At 40.0% G+C, this 16,906-nt stretch overlaps 2 protein-coding genes across 2 annotated transcripts in view; one reads left to right on the top strand and one right to left on the bottom strand.

The window, feature by feature from the left end:
• Window positions 1-10,583: 10,583 nt before the first annotated feature.
• On the bottom strand, window positions 10,584-15,687 carry zgpat (zinc finger, CCCH-type with G patch domain). Its single transcript, XM_063891658.1, has 7 exons — window positions 15,530-15,687; window positions 14,386-15,062; window positions 13,900-14,033; window positions 13,530-13,688; window positions 13,259-13,381; window positions 11,409-11,838; window positions 10,584-11,097 (listed from the first exon to the last, which is right to left on the bottom strand). The coding sequence occupies exons 2-7, from the start codon at window positions 15,003-15,005 to the stop codon at window positions 10,959-10,961; spliced, it is 1,605 nt and encodes a 534-aa protein (XP_063747728.1). The 5' UTR covers window positions 15,006-15,062; window positions 15,530-15,687; the 3' UTR covers window positions 10,584-10,958.
• Window positions 15,688-15,968: 281 nt separating this feature from the next.
• tti1 (TELO2 interacting protein 1) overlaps window positions 15,969-16,906 on the top strand; it is a 34,910-nt gene continuing 33,972 nt past the window's right edge. Inside the window, exon 1 of the mRNA XM_063891646.1 lies at window positions 15,969-16,111. The gene's annotated coding sequence lies outside the window, so the exon portion shown is untranslated. The remainder of the gene's footprint in view (window positions 16,112-16,906) is intronic.

The following is a 16,906-nucleotide window of genomic DNA, read 5'->3' as shown; positions in this document are numbered from 1 at the left end:
ACAGTCAAATTGAGGTTTCAGGCAGTAGAAAGAGTAAAAGGCTGATGAAGACAGTTGAATATGCTTAACAACAGATACACATTTCTAAAGCAATGCCAGGGGGCAAAGAAGATTTTGGGGGAAATGTTTATCAATATCACCAATTGAGCACATATTTCAATGTTAAAATTGTGGCAACCACATACAGAGAAATGTATACTATTATTATACAGGCTGATTCTTAACACATTGTGTTAACTTAGATAGTGCCCGACTTTTTTTTCTGCTTTGCTTAATGAATCTTTTCAATATCTGCAAACTTATGATGAGACCATTTATTCTGTACAAAAGGGATAAACTATAAAGCGAAAACAACTCTGCAGAGGATAATAGGCTGAATATCGTGGGGAAAATAGTAGGTACAGGGGTGCTAGTAACAAATAGCATTTACTTCAGTTGCTGCAACAAGTCCAGATAGGCTTGATTTTGCAGGAGGTAGTGGTGCACACTTTGGTAGTTGTGAGTGCACATTCATGAGTTATTGGCAAGCTAGCTGAATAATGCATGCATATAATATGGGATCAGTTTATTTGAGGTCAAGGATGAAGGCATACAATATATTATTCATGTTTTCCAATCATTTGTATATTTGGTCTACCACCGATTTATAGTCTGCCTCTATTGATGCAAGATACTAGATTGCTATCAGAATACTGAGCACATATTTGTTTTTTGATGTAGTTTAGTCCATCTAACTGTCAACATATGTTAGCTACCTATTTATTTATACCGATTTTCTAGTTTAAGGCTTTGATGGTCAATTCAAGAATTTATTAGAAGTCGGGTAAAGATAATTTTGAAATCTTACCTCAGTTTCAGTCATGCAAATGTTAGGAGTAAAAATCTCTCGTAGGTTATTCTTCAGCTAAAAGCCAAGTTGAGCCTGATATTCTTTATCGAAATTACGGTGTGGCTAGCTCATTCCAAAAGTGACAAATTAACTCAATTCAAGTTGACAAAAACCCAAATCAGGCACATACTCCAAGACATTGCAACATAAAGGTTGCATAGTTTTGTACAAATCACATTAGGAATTGCAAGAATTGAGGAAAAAAATTAACAATGCTTTAGATGTAAAGATGACGTCACTATACGGTTAGTGATATAGCTATTAGCATAGCATTATTGTAGCTCTATTATTCACTAATCTAATGCACCTCCAAACGGCCACACTCTGTGACCAAAATTACCCCAACCACAACATGCAACTCAATGACCTGGCAAAATGCTGACGTGCTAATGGTGGATCATCCAATAGTGACACCATGGGGAACGTTTTCCTTCAGTAAGGTGAGATTTGGGGAAATAACCCCCACTACAAATCCTTATCTATCTCTGATTTCCTATTTATTTTAGGTGCACATTGAGACTGGGAGTGGCCATAGAGAGAAAAACAAATACTGACATCGTGATTGACTAATTGTGGACACAATATTTTGTTACCTCAATTAAATCAAACTGTTCCCATGTTTTAATTCCATCCACCACTTGCTAAAGGCACATGTCTTTTAGATGGCTATAAATAGAAGCTCTTCAATTAAGCTTTACATTAGCCGGGGACGAGTTAACAAGACATGTTGACAACATTAGCTCTGCAAGGGATTATTGATGATAAATTAGCAAAGATATTGAGAGCTTCGGGATAATATTTTTATGTAGATGAAGTATTTCCGCAACTGGTTATCTCTTTACAGAACAATTTACATCTTCATGAGCTAGCAACTTGTGTAACCCTCGCATCCTAACAATCAACTTAACCTACCAATACTTGAAGCAGGTGCACTGTGTTTCATGCTTTGGGAAACAAGGATGGTCTGTTATAGTAGCTCTTTGTATGCACACTTATCTGGTAAACACAATTTAACAAGCAAATGGGTATGAAATCTTAAATTGAGGCTATACCTTACATTTTGTTTGTATGGCAGTAAACTCCCAGGAGTTTCTCCCTCTTGAAACTCCTGGGCTTCCTAAAAAAAAGAGGTTAAGTAGAATAGTTATATACAGTTTACAGTTATATTATGCTTTGAGACTGAACCAGTAGGCAAGTCGAGCAGACTGAGGAGAACTTTTTCGATGCTCAGGATTCTAAATGACATTGACAGACAGGTGTAAATCAAACTCACTGAAACTTCTCGACAGATGAGACTGCCAACAAGCAATGCGTGGTGTAGGCAACAGGGTGTTTATGAATGTACAGTCTCTCATTTGCTTTAATATGGGTCTATTTTTGTATCACACTGTAGAGTTTATTTTGTAAAACTTACACAGCTTTGTTGAATACTCCATTCTGATTGGTCAAGTTGGACATTCTGCAGTCTGTTGTTAGCGATAGCAGATTCCGCTCTGGCCAAAAAAGAAAAAGGTTTTCTGTCCATTTTTTATATTATTTGGGAAGAGCATCTTTACTTTATGTTTGTTCAAACATTTCTGTGATGCTAAAAGAAATGTGCCATCTAGAGAAATGTATCGGACATCGCTGTGTGGTGTGATGTAGATTTTTCCCTTTTAAAAAATTCTTGGCTGTTTAATGAAAGTGCATTTCAAATAACTTGTTTTTACTTTTGGTTAAGTTGACTTCAACAAATGTATCAATTAAGCTTAGGTGTTTTTATCCAATCAGGTGTAGCTTTTCTGAATTGTCATTCTGTCCACCAAAAACTAATTGTTATCATTTTATTATTAAACTACTGTTAACAGCGAGTTAGGAACTCCTCTCCACTTTAATTCTGTTCCCAGATCTGCTTCTCCGCCTCCGCAAAACCTCCAATTAGATTTAAAAGCATGTAACGTTACACCTGAATGCCCGTAGTGATGACCTGAATGTTGACCTCAGCCAACAAACTATTGTATTTCCACTGACTCAGCAGAGAACCACCCATTGATCATTAATGTAAAACATAGACAGGAGAAAATTGCAATTAAGCACAATATGGAAAGACAGTACTTTAAACAAGGTGAAATGGAGGCAGTGCTTTGTATTTATTCATTGATTCCTGCAGTAATCCAGAACGGCTGGATGAATGTCTGAAATACAAAGTAGCACTTTCCTGCATCTCCAAATGAGGATAAAACTCAGCCTCATAAAAACGACACGTTAACTTAGTGTTTGTATGCATGAGATTCATATAAGAACGGATATTACTTTCAATTTCTCGTTCGAGTTTCCTATAGAAACACAATACCGCTGTATATTGAATCCTAAAATGAAATGAGGATGGTCTTCATGAAACTATGAGCTAATTGAAATGATAAGGCGTAAGGATTTCATATCCATAATTTCAGTATTAAAAACTCGTGCAAAGGCAAATTACAAATGTGTACGTCAGATGGCAGAGCTCCATTAAGGTACACAATGTTATTCATCACAAATAAATGTCATCTTATTACATTTACGTTGGTGAAAATTAACCTTCAACGCAAATTTAAATGAAGTGATTGTCTTGCAGATACATATGCCAGGGCTTTGATAATTCATTTACACAAGGAGACACATTAATTAACTTTGGCTCATGATGAACCCGTTGGTAATGCTGCTTGCTGCTTCCTGATAAACTGTTAAGTGTAAACTGAGATATTCGTCTGTAGGTATAGATATGTGCAATTGTATTTATTTGAGGTATGAATGTTAATATGTGCACGATTAAAATACAAGCCCTGTAAAAGAATGCTAAAAATACACATCATGATGACTACATGATTACAAATAGGCATTCATAGGTCGTCCTCTGTAGCCTAGCAGTCCCCAGATGGACAGCTTCACGTGGATTCCTATGTAGAACATCTGTCAAGGTGGCCTTCCAATCAATTTCCCCATCACATCTCCTTAATCGCATAATCCAGGCTGTGATATGTGCCGATTAGCAGCGAAAACTCCCCTAATAGGCCAGTCTGAATCCATACACAAGAAAACGTCTGCAGGAGTGTGCAGAGCATGCTGATGGCCAAAACACCTAGACACACTCCCAGTGAATCTGCTGCTGGCCTGTGCAGCGGATTCCCTCAAGGACCCCAGGCTCATAAATGGGGTAAAGTGTGAAGCACAGACCCTCAAGGGATCCCATTAAATCAACTCACACACTGTATTTTAAAAATGTTCCCCAACGATCAGCAATTTTTGATCCCTCCACTCACTAGCAATCTCAAAGTGCTGCCACTCAAAAGACCCAGTGTGTGCAGGGTTTCCCCAAGAGTGATGTGCGGGTGCCCTTTGCTCCGCAAGACTCCATCCAGAGACTGAAGGGAGGGCTTACAAAGGGCACTGTATATCCCTGCTTATCACTTTAACATGAGATATTTACTGTTTCTTTCCCCTTAGGGACAACACACTCACTGTGACTTGCTGATGGTCACCAGTTTTATAGTTGTCTTTCATGGACTCCAGCATATTTATTTATAGGAGACATTTTATGCTAATCACCAAGTTTATAGTTAGGTTTTCTTGCATTCAGCGTTTTGCACGGTCATTGTGACCACAGGTTAAAGTGGGCTGAGGCAATCCGGAACTGCGTCCTGGCAACTTCATTTAATAAGTTAATAAATCTGAGTGGCAGTTTCATCATAAAAATGTCAAGTGAATTCATTTTTGTGTTCTGCAGCCAGACGTTCCTTCCAGCTGATGCCATCCACATCAAGATACTCAACTCATCCAAAAAGTAATGTCACCCCCTAGTCATGTTTCCTTGCTGTCAAACTACACCGTCTCCATTGGAAGCACGATGTGAGCAGCGCCCTGAGTGAAATCTGCCCGTATAGTGAATTAGACAAGCTCAGACAGACTGGGATCCTTGATGAATCAATACATTGTACATATACTGTACAGCAGGATGTTTAATCCTCTGTCTTTGCAGATTAGGTTTAACTGCACATTAAACACGCCAATTGTACTTGAAGCCTTTAAAAACCTACTGGGTCTCCTGCTATGGGAATACTGACAAGAATAGTGTCCCTGTAATAGAAATGGTGAAGGAATAAGACCTTAACCTGGAAATAAGTTAGCACTTGAGGATTTTCGGGCTCCCTTGTTTTAATATTTAAATTGTTTGGATTTGTGAAGAAATGTTGTGAATTACACAATGTTCATGTCTTGTTCAACGTCGGTAAATACCCCAGTGGGGAAAGTCTTGGAGTTATTTGGTGTTGTAAAAAGTGGTTACTAACAAGTGGCTATAAGTAAGTCATAAGTAATAACCCAAAACGTCTTCACGCTGGACATTAGCCACCTTTAGCTTCAATGGTAATGTGAAGTCATGCAACTGCCATTTTGTTTTCGTTATGCTTGTGGCAGTTGCATTCACAATAACATTATAAAAGTAGCATTAATACATTGAGAGTTCCCATTGGTTTTGGCCATCAAAAATACACCAGCACTCCAGCTCTCTAGCTGTTTCTCATGTGCAAATTTTCGTCGAAGATTGAAGCCATGTTCGTGCAGATGCACAAGACGTCATTTCAGTTATTGAGTGTTTCGTCTAGTTTTCTAAGCGGTAAAATTAAGGAAATTATTTACCTTCTCTACACTGAGATCTTTCCCATAAGATTAAACAGCAAACGGCTGAATAAATAATATGCATACAAGTAGGAGGCTCATCGTCTTAAGGAAACTTGACAAATATGTAGGCTAACATTCTCCATATTGGAACCAACTTCTGTTTGTAAGTGTAGGCCTACTCTGTTATTTTTATTCCTTCCTACAGAATAGATAACGAAAAGATAAAATGTAATTTGTCATACAGTCCATATTTTTCATAAAACCTCTGTTGTTTGTCTGCTACTTTATAACCAAGCATAAACAATAAATATATTTGTTCAAACTGGCTTTACTCACTTTAATTGCTCCTTTGACTGTACGTTTCCTCTGTGGTTTCCAAAGCAACACATTTGTGTATAGGCTACTAATGCCTCTCATATTTTGTTTAATTTGTAAGGTGACATTGAATGTTTTGAAAGTTGCCCTAAAATATCTTTGCCTCTCTCACACTGTTAAAGTTCCTTATTTTAGATAAGGTTAATCCTGGTGTAAATAGGGAAGATCTGCACGGTTATTTACAGCCGATGTTCAGCAGAGCATTTACCAAATCACACTGGTGTTTACTGTTCACCTCTAGTTTGTGCACAAAAAAGCGTTTCACTCTGGGCTCAGCACGTAAACGGGGCCTTCCATATCTGGCAGAGCAGGTGTTGGTGCTGCCGGATTGGACAAATGAGAAACGGCTTCTATGTCAAGCCTAGACCCCCTTTGTAGACATAAAAAATTATGTCAATTTAAAAAATGATATATTTACACATAGCCTACTTTCTATGTTGATGAACTGAAAAGAGGACTACAAGCACAGCAGTCGCTTTTCGTCGCGCCTACAGCAAAGAGCAAGGCAGCTACAGAAACGTCCTTCCGAGTTAGCCACATTTTGGCTAAGCACAAAAAAACATTTACGGATGGTGAGTTGATCAAAGAAGCAATATGAGCGTTACAGCTGACGTCTTGTTTGCTGATTTTAAAAACAAAGAAGACATGAAAGCAAGGATAAGAAGTGTACCACTTGGTGCACTTCTTGTGTGTGTGTGTGTGTGTGTGTGTGTGTGTGTGTGTGTGTGTGTGTGTGTGTGTGTGTGTGTGTGTGTGTGTGTTGTGTAGCCAGACGAGTCGAGTCATTGTCCGAAGATGTATCCTAGCAAGTATTAAAAGCAGTGAGGCTGGTGGAGTTTTCTCCAGGGGGGGCTATAACTCCAAAATATATATATATATATATAAAAAAAAGCATGCATACATTTTCTAAGGTATCAAACGAGTGTATTTACATAAATGAAAACAACAAAAACAACATTATAGATAGATAGATAGATAGATAGAAGTACAAAGAGAAACAAGTGCGATATATAGGCTAGAGTATGTACAGTATATGCAGTTAAGAGTGATTATGTAAAGATAAGGGCAGTATAAAGAGGTGGGAATAATTGGCATAGTATAAACAGGTGTAGTATGAACAAATATAAGATGTGCTATATTACTATACAGAGGGCCAATATACCAGTGGCGGTGCGTCAATAGTGGGCGCTTGGGCGCCGCCCACCCTGACTTTTTGAGTTAAAAAACGTTATATATACAACATAATTGAAATAAGAAATGTACCGTGTTTATGGGTTAAATGTGTATGGGAGACCACTGTCAAGAACCGCTAAAATGTGTCCGGACATAATATATTGCCATTCGCCTTTTCTGAGAATAGGCAGGTCGGCTACCGTCCGTGGGCGCCGATAACATGGGAGTCTATAGGAGAGCTTATACTTTTCTCAGTCATTTTAGCAAGGATAGCTTTTCATTGGGGGATGAAACTTAGATCTGTGGGCGCAAATCTTTGCGCCCACAGCCAATGGCATTGTTTCTTAGTTCAATGTGACATTCTTAGATACGCGATTGGACTATTTCGGCGAATCAGCATCGTTATCATTCCCTAACCACAAGCGTAAAGAGCAGCACCGTAGCTAGCTGAAACTTAGATTGAGTGAATATGGCGACATCGATGGCTGATAACTCCGTGCAAGCTCTACTTAAAACACCGTTTCATCGACTATCAGATGTCGAAAAGAAGAAATTGAAAGACTTGGGACCCGAGCGTCCGGATTTAAACATTCAACAGACGACCACTGATCGCGGGGAGAACCTACACTCGGACTTTCTCCTCAAACTTGTATGCTAAGCGGAATTGGTTAGCTGGTTGTACAGTGAGCAATGCCTTTTTTTGTTTCCCTTGTCTGTTATTTCAAAGTCCTGGGACTGAAACACTTTGGACTACAACCGGGATGAAGGATCTAAAGCACTTCACACAAAAATGTAAGAAGCACGAATGTGGCCGCAGCCACCTAACCAACTGTCTTAAGCTAAACCTCTAAAAAAGTGCTATTTAAACCGTGCCGCCCAACTGCGCCCCCCCCCAAAAAAATGTTCACCAGCCGCCACTGCAATATACATATATAATAAATATCTATCTATCTATCTCTATATCTATCTCTCTATCTATCTCTAGATATATCTCTATATCTATATATTTAAATAATATATATCATATATAACATGGACAATACACATACTTTATGACAGAAGGCTGTGACGTCAGCCCCGCCGCCAAATCCAGCTGCATTCAGCTCGGGGCGCAGGAGAGGTGCGCCCCAACATCGTCCTATCTCTTGTATTGCAGAGGAGCTACTGCGCATGTACAACTTTTAACGATAGTATTCGCCTTATTCACCTGGCGGCCATTTTGAAACTCGAACGAGGCTGAGGGGTACACAAACCCGGAAGTTTGACTCCGACGCATACGATCTATGGAAGATTCAGCAGCACCAGCAATGGAAACTCCAGTGTGGACCACCAACCTTTCTTGTTTGCCAGAATTAACAATTCAAAATGTGGAGCAGTGGGCCAGTACCGACTGCAACATCCCCCGGGCGGTGTTAATTAAAGGATACAGTAACTGGATCGAAGGTTTTATCCACGACATTGAAGGTAAGAATGGACGCTAATTTACCTCAGTTTCTGCTAGCGTGTGCAGCTAGGGGTAGTAAGCTTAGCTGTGATATGGAGTTGTTGACTGTACTATGTTTGATTTTATTTAAAACTTAACATGTATTTAATCGACAGTTAATAGGAGCCCAACACACATATTTGTGAGGGCTAGGTCTTTTCCCTCGGTGCGGAAAAATGAGTCACCGTACAACATACAGGTATCATAGTGCTAAGTGGGCAAACTGCTCAGTTCGCAGAGCAGTGCCACAGTTTAAACCAGCTTGCTAAATGTTCATTATGAGTTTTATCAACGATGTACCTTTCCCTGTCTGACTGAAAATAACATGTTGATTTTATCTCATTAACATGTTATCTCTAGTTGATGTAATATCACATAAGCCTCATTGATATCTACTCAAATACAGTATTATCTTGTTTCAAATTAGCAAAGCCAGACAGCGCTAGGTGCATGTTGCTATTGCTTGTTGACAATGATAGTATAATGACAGTATAACTATCAGGTAAGTGATAAGGTAAGCTAAGTATTAACATTCATAAGATAAGAGTTGCTCAGTTCTTGGAGCAGTGTATCCAGGGTTGAGGAAGGTTCACTGCACACTCAGTGTATGTGTGTGTGTGTGGAGCAGTCGGTACTGGCCCACTGCTCCACATTTTGAATTGTTAATTCTGGCAAACAAGAAAGGTTGGTGGTCCACACTGGAGTTTCCATTGCTGGTGCTGCTGAATCTTCCATAGATCGTATGCGTCGGAGTCAAACTTCCGGGTTTGTGTACCCCTCAGCCTCGTTCGAGTTTCAAAATGGCCGCCAGGTGAATAAGGGGAATGGGCAAAGATTGCTGCGCCCCAGGGCGGAAATACGTCACCAATCAGACAATGTCAACGGACGAAACAACTTTACTCATCATTAACTATGAAATATTTATCTTGCACATCTAAAAAAATATATACATATATTTCAAAATATTTTTATTTTATTATTTCATTTTTATTTCATTTTTTTATGTCTTATTCAAGGAAATGTGGTGAGAGGTGAGTGGTGGTCAGCCGCCACTGATTAAAAGACTTATCTTTCTCGGAATACTTTTCAATCAAATTGACGAGTCTACCGACGCCACAGACACAGCCCAGCTAAGTATGTTTGTCCGAGTGGTTTTCACGGATTTTACTGTCAAGGAGGACTCTCTGGCCCTTATCCAGTTGAAAGAAAGAACCAGGGGTGGCGAATGGAGGGGCTTCACTTCACAATATTCATATTTACGGTAGGCATATCTATTCAATACAAACTATCCATATTTACAGTATCTCCTCTGCAATACAAGAGATAGGACGATGTTGGGGGCGCACCTCTCCTGCGCCCCGAGCTGAATGCAGCTGGATTTGGCGGCGGGGCTGACGTCACAGCCTTCTGTCATAAAGTATGTGTATTGTCCATGTTATATATGATATATATTATTTAAATATATAGATATAGAGATATATCTAGAGATAGATAGAGAGATAGATATAGAGATAGATATTTATTATATATGTATATTGGCCCTCTGTATAGTAATATAGCACATCTGTATATTTGTTCATACTACACCTGTTTATACTATGCCAATTATTCCCACCTCTTTATACTGCCCTTATCTTTACATAATCACTCTTAACTGCATATACTGTACATACTCTATGTCCGTTGTACGAGCAGACAAGCTGCTCCCCAAATTCATTATTTAACAGAGAGGTTACGGTCATAGCTTCAAAGACGCCGCGTACGAGTTGGTAAGAAGCGGGGGCGAATGGAGGGGCTTCACTTCAAAACTGTTAAAGGTCTCCGAACTCCTGAGGATGTAATTTAAAAATCAGTCAGAAATCCAGGTCGAGGTATACTGCACTAAATATCGAAGCAGCCCCTGGTCGGAAAAGTATAACAAAAGAACACATCAAGTATTCTGCTGTAGAGAAAAACTTCTTTACACTGGAGTTTCAGATGTGTTACAGTGTGTAGCTAAAGAAGAAAAGAACAATGCACTGAAGGTTCTTCAAACAGGGTTTTATGATCAGGGTTATAAAGAAAAATAGACATACAAAAAAATGACAGACAGAATACTCCTCACAAACACAATTAAGTTTGTTACGTAAGTGTGAACTGTACAATTTGAAACCAACTGCTCAAACAAAATAAACCGCTCGGTCCTTCAAAATAAAATAAGAAGCAGAAATGATCATTACTAAATGCTGCACTCTGCATAAAATGGGCATCGCTGCCAGCTTGAGTCCACGATGCCTGTGAGAAATAATGCTAAAAAACATTCTGCAGCAAATAACTGACAACAGGTAGGGGACAAAAGTTCATTTCAGGCAGGCCGTGCTTCCTGTTACCCTCTTTGAGTCTTTGAAAGGAACTGAGCTTTTAAAACTCTGTCATCTTCTTGTGTGTGTCAGCCTTCCTGTGCAGGCTCTGGACGGACAGCTCCTGGGCTTTCTGCTGGGCCAGCAACTGGCGTGCTGCTGACAGGTTCTCTTCCAGCTGCTTCACTCTGGAGGCATCCCTTTGCACACACAAACAACAAATAGATTAGCATGTGAGGAGAGACTGGTTGGTTTTAGCTGCACTTTCCAGAATACGTCGGCACCGGAAATGAGTTTCTTGCCTCGGAACTTTGCAGCTTATTTACATTTCCTCACAACTCCCACGAACCATCTTGACAGGAGCTCTGTAGCCTGTTGTGGGCTCATATCCCAGAATAAATTATAGCTGTGCATTTCTGTATTTCTGTTTGCATTGGCTCTTCGCTCAGCTCCCAGCCTTCACAGATGTCAGATTAGACATATAATAAATGAACATTTGATCCGTACTGACCTTCCTGTCTGTCTGCGGAGTGTCTCAGTAAGTTTCTGGATCTCCCTCTCAGTCTGGGACACCCTCTCACCAGCCTGGAACACCTTTACATTCAGAGTTCTCTTGGTGCTTTTCCCCCCTCTATAAGCCTCCACCCCAGTTGCTAACACAGCAGCAGCAGCAGCAGCAGCACCCCCCTCAGCAGGACCAATACTCTTGCCCCCTAGCTTGTTGTTGAGAAAGTCAAAGACGTTTTTGCGCCCCCCAGTGTTGGCTCGAGGCCTTCTGCGTCGAGGCTTTCTTTTTGGGCGACCTGTTTCCGTCCCATCTCTGGCAGCCTTGATGCGGGGGCGTCTCGGGGTGAGCTCGGGACACTCGTCCAGAGACTTCCCTTTTGGCACGACGACTGCCATGACTGGCTCTACACGACCCTCCTGCGTCTTTCCTAAGCCTGAGAATATATAAACGACACTAGATGTTAACAAACACTATAAAGCCATAGTTAGGTTACACCTTTCTGCAAATTTGACATGTTAAAGAGGACATATGCTCTTTTTCAGGACCCCTAATTTGTGTATCTACTGTGAGTTGTTTACTTGCTTCAATGTTCAAAACTTTTTTTTCTCTTACAGCCTGTGCTGCAGGACCTCTTTTGACCCTCTGTCTGAAACCTGAGCCCGGTCTGCTTTGATTAGTTAGCTGGCCTGCTTTCTTGTAATTGTTCAACCGCTTACAGATGTGTACTGTAGCGGCCCTTAACCTATCATGTACAATGTGTTGGAGCGCTAGCCAACAGTAGCATCTATGCAAAAGAGAACAGTTTCTTTTTGCTTTTTTTTGTTGGAGAAGCATGGGTTAAAGAAGAACCCATTAGGTTTTGGAGCTAATTCACCACTCAGGTTTCACGTTTGCTACCATTGTGAGAAAAGGTCTTTGTGGTGCTTTGGGTGTTTTTGGAATTATCGGAAAGTTTGTTACCAACTGGGAAAACACATGTGCACTCTGAAAGAACATTTTAGCACACATTTAAGGGCTTCATTGCTCCTTTTCCTTTGCTTATTTGATCATTAACACGGAACTACTGAAAACACCATATTACGAGTTAAAGCTCATGAACACACCAAAGTCAGAAGAACTACTTCTTAACTCTGGAAATGGGATGACCGGAGGCATTTGAATGTATCATTGGCCTTAATTTGATCACATTTTTTTTATTGTATCTTTTGGGACCCATTTAAGTTTTTTGAAAGACCCCTTCCAATCGAACTTTGCACCTACCTGTACTGATTGCCCTTTCATTATTTACCTCACTATAAGGGTGTCCTGGCTTATGCGGGGGTACTCCTTCTTTTGCAATGATATTGATTTATTTATTTTTATACAGCACCTATCCCACTGAGGTTTTGTTGCCTGGGCGCTCAGCCAAATTGTTCCTGCGCATTTAACGCATCCTAAATATTTGAGTTCAGCACAGTGCAGAGCAGAGCGTAGGGACCAACTTAAATTCTAAAGCCAATGCTTTGGTCGAGGGCAGAGGTAGATGAATTAAGTAAATGTAGCATGCATGTGTTTAGCGAAGGAGGAACCTTGGAGGAAACATGCAAAATCTGGCCCTGGTTCTTATCTGTACCTTACTTCTGTAAGATGACAATGCAACTGAGGCACTTAGCATTCATTTAGCAAAGAAGATATAAACTAATGTTTTTGGACTTGTTATGACATTCCTTTAATGCTTGTGAAATATTTGTATGGAGAATAGTGGATTAATTATCTTGGTGAAAACTAAATAAATCCATGATATTAGTGTCATGACCAGAAAAGGACGTAATGACTCTAAACCTAAAATGTGGTTAATGGGCACTTGGACTTACCTTTCCCATATTCATAGCCCATTTTGAGCATTAGCTTGGATCCGATGCCTCTGGTATGGGCCTCCCAGCCACCGAAATTTGCACTTCTTAACATTTCTTCGGGATCTACAGCGGAGTCCATAACTGTTGGGTAATAAGTGAAAACCAAGACGAAACGGTGAGTTACACAACTTTCACTCAAATTGAAATCTTTCAATACCATATTTTAAAGGTTTTATTAGAATAGCTGTAGGTTTGATTGACACGTATAGCAACACATGTTCATAGACACCTTTTGCAAAAGCCACATCATCTCCATCTCCAGAGTCAGAAGAGTCAGAGGAGGGCAGGTCGTCCTCTCTCAAAGGAGGGATGATGCAGTCTGCCTCCACCACAACATCTTTCAGCAGCACAGAGTCAAACTTCACAGTGAAGAAACCACTGTCCAATTCTACAGTGAGAGAAAACAGAAAAGTTTAGTCAGAAAAAGTTTGAAACTAACAAACATGTTATTACCTTTTATAAATGGTATTCAGATAACTGATGATTTTCAAGAAAATGTATCTATTGGACACTACATTCAGCATATCTTAGTGTTACTGCCAAAACTGTGAGTTTGCTTTAAAATTCATGATCAAAAACTGGCACCGTCACCAAAATACCTTTGATTTTGGCAGGGTACCAGATGCCGTCCTCATGGCGAGCCAAGCAGGACGAACCTGCTTCCAGATTACTGAGGTCGAACTCAATGAACTCTCTAAGCTCCGACACAAACACCACTTCACCGTGGGAAAACCTTCAAGAAGCAGAAGACAGAACTGAGATCAAGCTGATTTTTTATAGTCTATGGCTTGTTGGAGCTAGAGAATCCATAGCAATGTTTTCTCATGAGTGAAAATACTCTTAAATAGCATTCAGACAGTCATGGTTCACCAAATAACTAACAGTTGGATAGGTTATAACTCAATTTTTGATAAAAGAAGAGACATTTCTCAGAGTTTTTGACTGATTTCTGTAGCTATGGTCCGCCTGCATTACATGGTCAATGGGTGACACTTGCTGGAGGATATCTGCTATTACAAAGGAGGGAAATACTGATAATACAACAACCCCTTGCAGGTCTAAGTGTAAAAACTTTGGAACTTTACCTGCAAGTATCCGGGAAGCGACATTTGTCCTCTAGGTAATATGGACAAGGTTTCATAGACTTGTGGGTGGGGTAGACGTAGAAAACTCTAACTTGTGCCTCTTCTCCATCTGCTGGTTCTGCCCCCACCACCATGGCATTGTGATACTCCAAGGTCCCCCATGACGTCCGGTACGGGGCTCTTACTTTGGTGCCACTGAGTGCATCTTCTTCTTCTTCCTCCTCCTCCTCCTCCTCCTCATCTTCACCATACTCTCCTCCAGCTTCCTCCTCATTGTCTTTCTCTCTAATGTCAGAGCTACTACCTGACGACTCCCCAAGTTCAGTGTAGAAAGCAGCAAATTCATCGTTCAAACTGCAGTGTGCTCCGTTTGTGTCAGCTGCTGCGGTTGAGGTGTTAGCCTGAAGTCCACTGATCTCCTCCAGGCTGGCCAGAAGCCGACTCTTTTTGACAGACACCAGGCTGGACTCCGTGAGCTCTATCAGCTGATTGAGATCATCTTTCAGTTTTAGCAGGTCTGACTGGTGGGAAGGGTCCAGACCAGCAGACAGGGCAGTCTCTACCTGCTGCAGCTGGACACCATAGGCACTGATGGCCGCCTCAAGTGTTTCTTCATCCATGCTGACACTTGGCACAGGACACGGGCAGGAATGGACAGCATGAAGCCTCCAAGACCACTGAGGAAAAATAAGATGTTAGATTTAAAGTGGCGATCAAGTTAGGAGATAACAGCAGAATGAGTACATCACATGAGGATTAAACTCTTTCCTTTATCTTAAATCATATTTTAGTGGCTATCTATTAATAACAAAGTTTTAGGAAATTGAAAGACTGAGTTTAGAAGGATACAGTTCATATGATTGCTGTCAAAGGAATACAGTTACGTTACCACTAAAGCAACATTATATGATTTACTGTAATAAAAGGTAAAAGAAAAAAAGAGTCCTGCATCATACACTAGCGGTATGTTAGGGTATCTTTTCCGTAAGATTCACAAATCCCCCGTATATCTAAATAGATACCATTGCAGAACTTTTTAACAGAACGTTAGCGTTTAATAGCAAACCATTGTTTATTTGTGAGTTAGTGTTAGCTAGCCGCTTTTAAGCTAACATACAACTGAGCATAATAACAGCAGCGTTACCTTGGTTTTTAGACTAGCTGTCTGACATCCACTGCACAGAAAGAAAACTTGACAGCCATGAAAACGATGTGCTATGTTAGGAAAAGAAGAAAACCATTGGTTGAATTTAGATAATGATACAGCACAGTGACAACATGGGCCAGTCGTGTAGCAAGCTAGCAGACGAGGATGAATGGTATCAGTTCCTTTCAAAATAAAACTGGCTTTAGCTGTTGGAAGTTTTTGAACGATAACAACTGACAGTGCGAAGTAGGTTTTCAGTGGCTACGTGTCTGAATGTTTTTATACCTATTTGGTGTTGTTTTATTATGTATTGTTTACTATATTTTTTTTAAGGTTTTCTTTTTCACAGTAACACTATATATCATTTTATTGTGACATCCAACTGCCGGTCCCGGAAAACTAATGGTTGCTAAGGTTGCCCTACGTCATACGTGCGCCATCGACGCAGCAACATGACGTTCTTCAAGGCTGGAGTTCAGCAACTTAATGAGTGATTTTAAATCTTCTATTTATAATAAAGCCATTTATATGGGCTGATTCGGCTTTGCATCGGGTCTCTTTACTTCTGCTAATGTGAAGGTAGGATAACTGTTTGGTGATGCCAGTACCACTAGTGTAGCCTCAGCAGCCTGCATGATGCTGTCAGCTAACTCGCATCGATGCTACACATGTTGTACCGTTAGTGCATGTACACAATATTGCTCTGTATCTGTTTCTTTACGGCACTAGTTTACAGTTTTATAGAGTGGGCTATTGGTTAATGATAATAATCACGTAATACAGCACTTTCCAGACAACTTACTACTTTTTTGGTACAACAACCTACATGAAGAATGTCTGGCAATACAAAACAAAACCAAGACCACGAGCAACACCATAACCAGGCACAGCTTTGACCTCAATAAGAATGTCTAAAGGACAGTGTCAAGATTCAGACAAAATACAGTTTATTTTCTTGACTAAAGGCTGCCTGACTTTTTATTAGCTATACAATTAAGTTAATGAGTCAAATGCATGTATGATTGGTAACTGGTCAATAACATTTTCAGTGCAAGTGTTAAACATTTGTTATAACATTATCAGACAGTACTCATCTCACTGGGTCAAATTTATAGGACAGGGCTGAAAAACTAAAGATTGTTTATTTTCATAATATGCTTGAATTTCCTATCTAAACCTCTCACCGCAAAAAGTATTTGGCCAACATGGCAGCTGACCAACACAGTTTGAATCTCATTGTTGTGATGTTCATTATTTTAGCTCTAAAATACATTAAATTTAGTTTCTTCGAATATTTGAGTAGTACAATTTCATTGAAATACAATACTGCCTGTTGTTTCAATTTGTGCATTAATACTTATTTTAATTGTCTTC

Source organism: Eleginops maclovinus, chromosome 1, assembly GCF_036324505.1.
Source record: "Eleginops maclovinus isolate JMC-PN-2008 ecotype Puerto Natales chromosome 1, JC_Emac_rtc_rv5, whole genome shotgun sequence".
In the NCBI taxonomy this organism is placed as follows: Eukaryota; Metazoa; Chordata; class Actinopteri; order Perciformes; family Eleginopidae; genus Eleginops; species Eleginops maclovinus.
This window is presented reverse-complemented; position numbering and strand designations above follow the sequence as displayed.